This window comes from Convolutriloba macropyga, chromosome 5 (genome assembly GCF_964194025.1).
Source record: "Convolutriloba macropyga chromosome 5, txConMacr16.3, whole genome shotgun sequence".
Classification (NCBI taxonomy): Eukaryota; Metazoa; Xenacoelomorpha; order Acoela; family Convolutidae; genus Convolutriloba; species Convolutriloba macropyga.
The window spans coordinates 12,745,059-12,756,290 of record NC_134472.1 but is presented as its reverse complement, the minus strand read 5'-3'; the positions used below and the strand labels follow the sequence as shown (position 1 = coordinate 12,756,290).

Genomic DNA, 11,232 nt, shown 5'->3' with positions numbered 1-11,232 from the left:
CAATACCTCTACTTCTAGTTATAACTCGTTATTAATAGTTATTGATGAGGATAATCTTTAATCCTGACGCCTCAAAACAAAGAAAACGATTTACTCGTTGACAGGTGTTTAAACTTTTTCGAAGCCCCCTCCCCCGAAATTCCCTCCTTTGAGCAAAATTCTTAATCACCTTTTGCAGGAAATACTCTAATGTAAAATACAACACTCGCCCGCCTCAACACATTGCTCTTTTGTAAACTAGCGACTAGATTTATCACAATAATTTTAACCAAGCAAACACTTATTTTCCATTTTTCTCAATTAAAAACCGGTCTGTCTTATGTTAGTAATCATTTTTCATTCGTCATAACCAGCGCACCACAAATACTGACTAGCCAGTATTGAGCAAAGTTGACTAACCAATAGTTGTTTGTTAATTTGCGAAAAAAGTGTAAAAATTAATCAGTAATAACTAACATCGATTCGTGTTCAACTTAACTCAATTACAACTTGCAAAACAAGTGTCCAAAATCGCACCAACAAAAACTTGATTAACTTGTTAATTTCTAACTTACCTCGCTTTGATTTATAAACAATTGAAAAGTAACTTCGCGCGTTTAACACACCAAACCAGCATCGGTTTATAACTTTGTATTTTCTCCTTTTATAACTAAATTATAATAACTTTTTTTACAAAAACGAATTACAGTTTTGCATGAATTAAAATGTCCTCTTCGTTTAAAATTGATAACATTTTATCGCCCCCGAGCCACGCCGTCGCTCAATCCTTGTCGGGTCTTTTCGGGGCTGTTGGTGTGATCAAAAATGAGAACCCGGATCACACGTCACCTCTGAGCCTTCTTCAAGTTTCACCCACCAGCAGTAGCGAAGCCGAAATTTCCCCCGTTTTGGGGGGCAAGTTCGGAACTGGGGCTCCAAATTTGCAACAACTTTTGATGGAATCCGCGGGTCTGAAAAATACTTCGCCTATAAACTCGAGTCAGTTACAGCATCATTTTCACCAACAGTTGAACAATGCGAGTCTTAATGCATTGAATTCAAATTCAGCGAATGCAGTTTCGCTTTTGAGCTCGGCGGGCGAGGCCGACATTCGATCTCAACTCCTATTGGCTGAGTTGCAGAGCAGAAGCCGACCAATCAAATCGGCCGATTCAAGCAGAGTTGACTTTGATCATCACAAAATTCACACCAGCCAATCGGCTGAGGGAAATCACCCAAACAGCAGTCCTACTTTAAGTAAGTTTAAGTTCTAATTTCTCCGGATTTGTGATGAATTTATTAAAAGAAAAACTTCTGAATAGAAGAAATGGGTGTTGGGATTAAGTACCTAAATTAGGAAACCGAATTAGTTTCTGAGCAACATGAAATGCTGTGCTTGTAGTGTGTCCAGAAAAATTACCCTATGTGCCAAAACACCCAAACTAAATAAACTTGTACCCAATAAGCTTAAACTCTGTAAACAATTTTGAAGAGTATCTTGCCTTTGATGTAAGGTTCCAATCTTCATATCAAAAGTTTGACTTAATTTTGATCAGATATCATTAGCTTAAAAATTATTCTAAATAAAGTTGAGTCAATACGGAATTTATAATGGAAATTTCGAGTGAAGATATGATCACCATGCATTTTGCCTAAACATTCAAAATGTTGACTCTCTGATTCTCTAAACAGAACTTGGAATGAAATGCTTCTACAACATATAGTTAAGCTGAATATTTACAATAAATGATGACACTTTGATAAGGTTGTCGTAAATTGCCCCATTTCTTGAAACACGTGCAAAGATCTTACAAATTTGGACATATGTCAACGTTTCCCAGAACTTCATCAACAACTTGAGAAGGTATTTTGAGTTTTGCGTCACAGGGAAGCTCCAAAAACTAAAATTACCATTAGTGCATATCAGCATCGAATGTTAAAATCAAGTATCTGAAACGATATCGAAGTTCCAACCATATCAGAACTCCGTCAATATCTTAAATGGCGTTTTTTTGATGGATTTGAAAAGTTTGTTATGGAATTTCATTTTTTAAATTCCAGTAAAACGAGAAGAGACAGAAAGCCAGTCAGTGGCGGCATTGAGAAGTTCATCCCATCTCAGACATCCCTCGAACGGATCACCCCCCTCCAGCACCCCCGGGGCAGAGGAGGAGAACCACGCAGCCAGACTACTCCAGCTGATCGCTCAGTCACTCACTCAACACCACCACCAGCAGCAGCAACAACAACAACAACACGGCTTAGTCGAAGGTAGATTTTTACACGAAGTTCTGAGTCTATCTCAACCTGTATATTTTTAGTTAAACTTTTCCAGAGTATTATTACATCAGCACTAAAGGGCTTGTTTCGCAAAATGGGATCTAGGAAATAAAACCCCAATTCCGATAGGAAAAAAATAAACCCCCGCGGAAATGAACCCCCACAGAAATAAATCATGTTTTCATTGAACAATTTTGGTCGTGATAACTTGTTCGGTTTCGATAGTTTCATGTCAAGACCCGTGGGCCGCTGAGGCATGGACATATGGTCAAATGAGCTAAATGCACAGCTTTTTAACAGTTTCACCAGTCGCGTGGTTTATTTCCCTGGGGATTTTTTTCTTATCTGAAATTTGTTGGTTCTCCCGAAACCGCGCAGAATGTGTGTCCTAATTTATCTTTATATAGAGGCAAGCTGTGTTGTCTGAAATTTGACTGACTTTTAATTAAACAGTTTTGTCACACATTACATTGAAAACAAATTTTGTTCACCACTAAATATTCATAAAATCAAAAAATATCGCGCCGGAGTGTAATTAACAAAGATTCTGAAATTATATCGAACTCTTTAGATTGATAGTGTATACCTTAACAATGACCATTTCAGGTCAGCTTCCTAATAAACAACAACAACAGAGCCACTATTCAACCTCCCCAACTAGCCAACACCAACAAACAGCAATTCAGCATGGAGCAAACAGCAACAACAATAACAACAACAATAATAACAGCAATCTTCTTCAGACTTCGGCTGCGGCTGCAGCGGCTCTTTCACTGCACCACCAGCAGCACCAACACCATCATCATCAACAACAACAGCAACAACAACAACAAGCAGCCGCTGTTGCGTTGATGCAAGAGGCAGCACTTACAGAAGCACAACAACAACAACATCAACACCAACAGGTGAGAACGAACAATCACTCTTTTTTGGGTAAACGGGTCAAAAAGGGAAAAATTGGGAGAGGTCTCGTGCTTCGAATTATACTTTGAAACCTCACATCTTTTTCTTTGTATATGCTCTGATATTATTGCTTGGCCGAAAACTTTGATCAATTTTTGTTAGCAGCTTTAAGGCTCTCTAAGAAAGTTCACCATGAGCCATGACGGGTGTCGAGTTTTTTTCATACTCTATTCTTTTAACCCCCTAAAATTTAACCCCGATTTTTTATCTCCATTATTTCCTCAAGGATAGTCGTTATTCAGTGACTAGATTTGAAAAAATCTCTTTAGACCATGCAGCAACTTGTCAACAGCAGACCCGACTTATTCCGATCAATCAACACTGCCAACGGGGCTGCTCCTCAAATCCCTCTCCCTCAGCTAAACCAACAACTACCTGGACATCCGGCACCAAACCACCCCGCCGGACTCACCGCCGCAATGTTGGCCGGGGGTTCCGGCGTCCCAGGATCCGGACTTGGAGTTGGAATCGTTGGTCCAGGCGCTGGTGGCCCTGGAGGTCTTGGTATGATGGAATTGGGTCATTTGATGACGTCTCCGGTACATTTGCAGAACGTGGCCTTGTGGCAGGGTGCCCTTATGAGGGCAAGTTTAGCCCGGAGGAAAAGAAGACATCGGACTATCTTCACTGAGGAGCAATTGAAGGAATTGGAACAAGCATTTCTGAAGTGTCACTATCCGGATGTTGTGACCAGGGAAGCGGTTGCACACAAATTGTCCCTGAAGGAGGAAAGAGTTGAGGTTGGTATCCTTTTAAATTTAGATTTGAATTGAGCGTTGAATCAGAACTACGAAGACACTAGGTTCATTGTTAAGTGATGTTCCCATGTATAGGCCTCGACTTCTGAATAGAATCAAAAAGTATAATGGAGGAGGGCCTTTATCGACAAAATTACACAATCAAGCTTCATAACTAAAGTCGAGCAAAAGTCTTTTCATACCATTTTTTGGTTGAGTTCTAAACCCGAGTTCATATATGTTTTTTTTGTCTTCTTAATCATTACAACTCAAATTGCTACAAAATTGTTCCTTAGTGTTTACAATGTTCATATATGTAAACAGCAAGATGATCGGTGAAGCTTAGCATGCTCTAAAATAAAAAAAAGCCTTTACATAAAATGAAATCTTTCACTGAACACAAATCCGTCGCTTTTTTACGCAATAAAGGATCCATATGTTTGAAACACAAAGCAGTAGCCTTAACTAACTAAATTTAGAACCATTTAATATTAGTTATCCCTATTATTAGTGCCAAAAAGTTTATTCACACATTGTTATCTAAAGATTCTTGATGAGGGTAAAGGAAAGATGTTCCTTAATAATTTGTAGCACATACGAATGACATTTTCGCTCGTGGCGTTGCTGATTCGCTCGTTTTGATTTCAGAATTTCCTACTGGCCTTGAACATAACTTTGTAAAGATCTAATAAACTCCTCTATAATGAAAAATTTCCACTGAGAATACAAACATAAATCGGCTCTACCGCTCACTCACTCAATGCGGTGGGAAAACAAACTTGTTCAAGTGTGAACAAAGAGAGATAGTAGCTAGGGCATAAGAGGAAGCAATTTGAAGATATAATCTGATCACAACTTGTGAACAAACAGTCGCTCCCATTTCCCTCTATCACATTTGCCCAAATGGGCGGAAGACGATTACTTTACGATTCGACACGCTTCAAAAACCCATTATCTCATTACTTACCTCAAATTTCACCCAATCAAATATTCTACCCATTTAAACTCACCCCCCCCCCCCCCCCCGACCACATGAACAGGTTTCAAATTGTCTACGTGTTGTGTTATTAGTAACGGGCGCATAAAGTGATTGGGCAATCAAAAGTCTAGTGTCGGAAATCCTAAAGTAAACAAGTAAACAAAGCGGGGGGAGGGTTAATCAGCAGGTAAAAATCACCTGTTCCGGATAAACAGCTATCAAATTGATCAAAGGGAACTCCATTAATTGTGTCAATTGTCTACTTGCAGTTGAATTATTGTAATCTGATTGATTTTAACAGCCGGCCAGGAAAATAACACATAATGGTTCCAAAATTCTCAATAATATAATCTTCAGCATGCTTTCAAATTGCAGTTAAAAACTCAAAATTTACTATTCCAACGACGTAATTTCTTATCTCAAATCCGCAAAAATGAGCTAAACTTTAGTACTAAAAGATTTGCCAAATAATGAAAAAATCCATTATTAAGAATTGAGCGGAGTTTAAATGACTAACGGTGAAGCCATTTTTTTTCAAAAGTAATAATCTATTTATTTTTAACAAATGGCTTATAAAATATTTTGACAATAAAACACACGCTTTGAGACGCATGTTATGTCGCAACAGTACATTTTTGTCTGAGATATATTCATGTTTGACAGCAATTCAATGATTGAAATACTGAGTTTGTAAATAAACCATGAAAGTCAATAAATAAGTTTTAAAACTGCTTGATTTACTAATAACTGTTTTGTTTTTTTAGGTTTGGTTCAAGAACAGACGAGCTAAATGGAGAAAGCAGAAGAAAGATGCGGCCGAAATTAGAAAACACAGCAAAGCAGCCGCAGCAGCCTTGAAATTGAGATCCGTTTCCAGCACTTCCTCAAAAGATTCCCAAAACTCTTCTTCCACAAATCTGCAACAAGTTTCACCTCAAAGTAGCGTTTCATCTATTTCGTCAACAACAAACAATAACAATGCAAATAATGGCGGTAATTCTGCGAGCCTTACTCAAGTGCCTTGACTCAAATTCAAACTCTTCAAAAAGTGCCTGAATGAAATAACTAGATTGAACAAAACTGAAAAAACTGAGTTGAAATGACGGCAGAGCCGATATATTTTTATTATCGCGTAATTTTTCGATCAAAAATTGAAACTCTTTATGATGCAGTGCAATTTATCCTTTAGCTTCAATGACGCATAAATATGTACCAAATAATAATTTTGATAGTTCTCACAATTAAACTTACATTTCTGCTATCGATTTTAAACTAGTATGACTGCTTAGGGTACCAAAGGTTAGGTGCGCCACCGAAACCAGCTCTGATCAGACCATCCAGACTAAAATAGTCTCTGATCAGACAGACTTGAGTCGCGCACTGGGGGTGACAGGCCGATTTGAGTCGCACACTGGGGGTGACAGACCAACTTGAGTCGAACACTAGGGTACCAGACCCACTTCAATTGCGCACTTAGGGTTCCCCGACTGACAATTTTAACTGTTAAAGTTGCAGTAATCATTGGTTTAATATAATTTTCCGAAAAATAGACGTCACTTCATGTACGTCGATTTAGGGTTCTTCAATGAAAAAATATTAGATGCCAAAAAAGAAAAAAGTGTCAGCTCAAGGTTAAATACCAAAACTTCGTCTTTAGCGTGGTTTTTTACTTTAAACTTTTCCTTTAATCAAATTGTGAAGTGCTTTTCAATAAACAGTCCCCTGGGGGATATGATATCTCTTCTTTATTGGGGGGACCAGCCTTGGTTCTGTGCAGCCCAACTCGTGGTGGACAGACCGAATTGAGCTCTGATCAGACCATCTTCGAGCGCACGCATGTTCTCGGTGCGCTCGAATTACATGGTCTGGAAAAGGATTCAAGCGCACTTTTGCCTGAACAGTGGTCTGGAACTTGCCCGATCAGAGATCACTTCGGTCTCAGAGGTCGCTTTGAAGCGCACACTAGTCTGACCAGTGGCCTAGTTGAGCGAATTTTTGTTCATATTTTTTTACTGACAATTGTTGTCTCGGGTGAGACTCAACAACAAAGCAGCATTCGGATCAGAACTCCGTCTGAAAATTTGATGGGGTCGATCAGAACCAAGGGGTCCAGCTGATAGCAACTGCTGGTCCCCTGAAGAAAATATTTTGAATCAAAGTAGATCAAGATGTTTTTATGCAAAGCTGTCTAAGTTCATTTATTCAGTTAAAAATATAAATTAATGGCATACCCAATAAATTTTTCGGCACTTCCTTTGTTTTAGTTTTATTAGCAATACTTTTAGAATTAGTTTTTCATTAGTTGAAAATAAGTTTGATAACCTCAATTTTCATGCATGAAATGAATATATTATAACGATATTGAGAGATTTGTTCATGTTCAAAATCCTTCTCTGTTCAGAATATTTTGAGCGCACTTTAGTCTAAACAGAGGCAACTTCGAGCGCACTTTTGACTGATCAGAGGTGATTTCGAGCGCACTTTATTCTGATCAGAGGAAGTTTCGAGCGCACTTCAGTCTGATCAGAGGCTATTTCAAGCGCACTTCGGTCTGATCAGAGGTGGATTCGAGCGCACACTAGTCTGATCAGAGGATGATTTTCGAGCGCACAATAGTCTGATCAGAGGACGGTTCAGTCTGGGTTGGTCTGATCAGAGGTCGCGTTTGTCTGGGACGGTCTGATCAGAAGCCATTTTGGTCTGGACCTCAACCTGGGAGACTCTCTAGACTCTGCAAAAATTTCTGATCAGACCGTACAGACTCTGGATAGGGCAAAAGGCTCTGTACAGACCATTCAGATCTTATCACAAAACTATTCAGACCTGAGACCACGTTATAATTAGACTATTCACACACTTGGTGGAACTGTAGAGACAGACTGTATCTACTGGCCTGATCAGACCAGAGTAGTAAGATAATAGGGTACTAAGATAGGGGGGGTTATCCTTCGAATTAATACGTGTGATAATAGGGGGTTATCCTTGGCGGCGCTACATGTAAAACAACGGCCGTGCGTGATACATGTAAATTGGCATGTAGGTTGTGCGGAAAAGCCTGGCTAGAGTCATTTTTGAGTGAGCGTTCATAAAATCATATGGCTACAATTGCTACAGTTGATTTGAAGAGTATTCACGAAACTTATAAGGAAAACGAAAAAGAATATTCACAATACGGTGAACGGTTTTTATACTTTTTAGCTACTTGTCTTCATTTGGATCCTGAAATTGATTTAGATATAGCTTTGAAACTACGACCCTATGGTGGTTTGATTGGCATCGACAATTCAGCCCTCGACAAATATTTTAAATCGTTCAAAATTTTGAGACTGCAAGCGATACTTCACGACGCTTCCGGTTTTGTATATGAATATAGTGAAAAGGGTTCAGGCTATTTCTACGTATTACCTTGTTCAGTCACAAATGAGTACCTTGGTCATGTGACTGGAATTGCTTTTTGTTTATACGTAAAATCCTTCAAAAATAGTTTATTCAATTTGCTGGAATGTTGAAATCTGGAGCAGTTGTTCTTGATTTTGAAGGCTTTAGAAGTAAAAAATCTGGATTTATAATAAAAGAACTTGCGGTATCTACCAAAAATTACAACGATACAATTTCGTTTTTACCTCCAAACTCATTTAACATACTTTCTTCGAGTGAGCAAAGATCTTTCCTGTGGGTATCTAAATTTCTTCATGGTCTCTCGTGGGAGACAGGAGAGTACCCTTATCATTATTTGCAACAGATTTTTCAAAGTATAGTTCTTCGATTTCCCTTTTCTGATTTTTACGCAAAAGGATTAGAAAAAACGGAAACTTTACCGCAGCTGTTACAGAGGAACGTTATCAACTTGGAAACTTTGTTTTGCCCAAAAATTGAACACTTGAAATTATATCGGGAGACACCAGTTTGTAAATTACATGCATTGAGTTGCCCAAAACGACAAAGAAGCAAGCATTGTGCCAATAAGAAGGCAAAACTCTTTTAGCAGTGGCTGACGAATGAATCGTCGGTTGGAGAAACCAGCTCCGTCTCTACTTCAAGTGAATTTGTCTCCAAATTTGACAGTTTACAGTTGCATAACGCCTGAAAATCAGTTAACGGTTACTCTTATCAAGGAAGAAAAAATTGACACAAGAGGGCAAACAGTTTTGAGAAAACAGCAGATCGTGTGTGCTGGTGCTGAAATAGAAGCTTTCAAGAAGTATCTTTCTCTACTGGAGTACTTTCAATTGTACCATGTCTTTACAAGAGAAAATGAAAAGGTTGAAACTAACCCCTTTATCTACGCCCAAGCGTGCAGTGCCAATTCTGATGTCTCTGGACGATGGGACTCTTCCCGATGAAATCAAGCAGCTGATTAAAGAGAACAATGTAGAGTCAATTGTTTTTAGAGATAAACAAGATTCGATGAATGCAAACTATACAATCACTTACAAACAAGGAGACAACGACTCTGGATATGTTTTGTATGAATTTTTTATTGTTGAATATTTATGTAACATTCTTGAAAAGCAATTCATTTTTTGAATAATTTTGTTTCAAAATGAGTCAAACCGAAGATCAACTAGATTCGGGCGGAAGAATAACTGACATGGTTTTTGACGCTGACCACCAAGAAAGACGATCTTGGAGGTTTTGCAATTCGAGATTGCCTCGATCAGAGGTTGTATACTTTTCACAAATCTTAATAATAATTTTTCTTATAACTGTGTCTCTCGCCAAGTTGGTTTTTTTCAGTCTCGGCTGTGAAGAATCCACATTTTGGTTTTCACTTCTCTCTTGTACAGTTGGATACGCTCTTCCAGTTATGAATAAAATTATTTCCACCTCTGACCGGTTGTTCATGGCTGTTTGCGGGCCATCTTGTTGCGGGAAAACTGAGCTCATTTTCAAAATGTTATTAGTTGGCACTTTTTTCCCAGAATTTCAAACAATTTATTATTTTTATCAGCACGATCAGCCCAAATTCCAATCGTTAGAGAAGAAACTGAACATACATTTTAAAAAATTCTCTAATTTTGAACTCATTTCAGAGTTAGACAACTGCCTCCTTGTGTTCGATGACTCATGTGAAGAAATTTTTAATGACAAAGAATTTTCAAAATTAGCAACCGCAGGGTGACACAGAAACATCAGTGTAATTTATGTTAAACACAATTTGTTCCAGCAAAGCAGATGGTCCAGAAAAATTGATCTAAATACAACACATATCATATTGTTTAAATCACCACGTGACACACAACAGATTACTTTTATTGGTAGACAGTTGAATAACTCTCAATTTTTAAAAGAAAGCTATGAGCTGGCAACTAAAGAACCGTTTGGTCATTTATTAATTGATTTGGATCCCAAAACATCAGACGTCTTGCGCTACTGTTCAAATATTGTTCCTCCAGGACCATCAATTTTTTATCTGCCATCAGCTAAAGCCGTTATTACAAGTTTAAGCGATGAGAGAGAAAGAAGTTTGTATGCTGGGGCGGCTGCTAAACATATCGGACACAAAACTAAAAGAGAAGATAGAGAGAGCTCCAAATCATTTCATTAAATTCCTTTGCGAATGTTTGCTCAACATTGTCAATGGTAATGTTCCAATACGAAAAAGTTTTGTCTAAGGCTATGAAAAATCATTCAGAAAACTATTGTCTAGACAAACAAGTTTGAAAGAAAAGAGGCAACTTTTTGCTAGAGAAAAAGATTTGGTCAAAACTGTTGGTTTCGCTTGTTATAGTTATTTGACAAAATCGTAATGCACACCGAAGAATTCATTTTAATTCCAAAACGAATGTTTGCTTCACATCAACCGGTAAAAAAAAGAAGTTTTGGACAATCCCCTTTACAAACAGAAAGCTGCACAGCTGTCTCTTTTGCAAAGAAACCAGTCGAATTCAATGGAAAAACCAGAGAGAGCAGTTGAACCAGTTGAGACTGCAGACAAAATGATTGAAACAGCAGAAGAGGAAAAAACAGAGCCCATGAGCGAAGACAGCGAGATTGAACCAGTAGTGAAAAAACAAAGAAAAAGCGAAGATTTCGACTCCATATTCTTAGAGCTAGATTTTATGAATAAAAACCAAATCAAAAGATCAAAAATCATACTTGACTTGATTAACCAATCTGAAACAGTAACTGTAGAGTCGAACGACGTTCTTCACGTAAATAAAGAAAGACTGGGCATTAAAGCTTCAACATTTCTGTACAATCTGCAGCAACCAACCAAAAAAATTGACATTGAAAAATACTCCAAAATTTTAATTGCTCTTAATATCTCACCTCATCTTGTTGCAAATACAC

General features: G+C 38.1%; 1 protein-coding gene across 1 annotated transcript; it reads left to right on the top strand.

Annotated features, from left to right (window-relative positions):
* Nucleotides 1–237: 237 nt before the first annotated feature.
* Nucleotides 238–6,197, top strand: LOC142339808 (uncharacterized). Its single transcript, XM_075390091.1, has 5 exons — nucleotides 238–1,236; nucleotides 2,041–2,250; nucleotides 2,866–3,164; nucleotides 3,492–3,962; nucleotides 5,703–6,197. The coding sequence occupies exons 1-5, from the start codon at nucleotides 705–707 to the stop codon at nucleotides 5,961–5,963; spliced, it is 1,773 nt and encodes a 590-aa protein (XP_075246206.1). The 5' UTR covers nucleotides 238–704; the 3' UTR covers nucleotides 5,964–6,197.
* Nucleotides 6,198–11,232: the final 5,035 nt, after the last annotated feature.

What these genes read in the sequence shown, in the direction of transcription:
- LOC142339808 (XM_075390091.1), top strand. Translation starts at nt 705, where the DNA reads ATGTCCTCTTCGTTTAAAATTGATAACATTTTATCGCCCCCGAGCCAC. An exon ending in ACAACACGGCTTAGTCGAAG is followed by an intron (nt 2,251 to 2,865) that starts GTAGATTTTTAC and finishes TGACCATTTCAG; the next exon opens with GTCAGCTTCCTAATAAACAA. An exon ending in AACAACATCAACACCAACAG is followed by an intron (nt 3,165 to 3,491) that starts GTGAGAACGAAC and finishes AAATCTCTTTAG; the next exon opens with ACCATGCAGCAACTTGTCAA.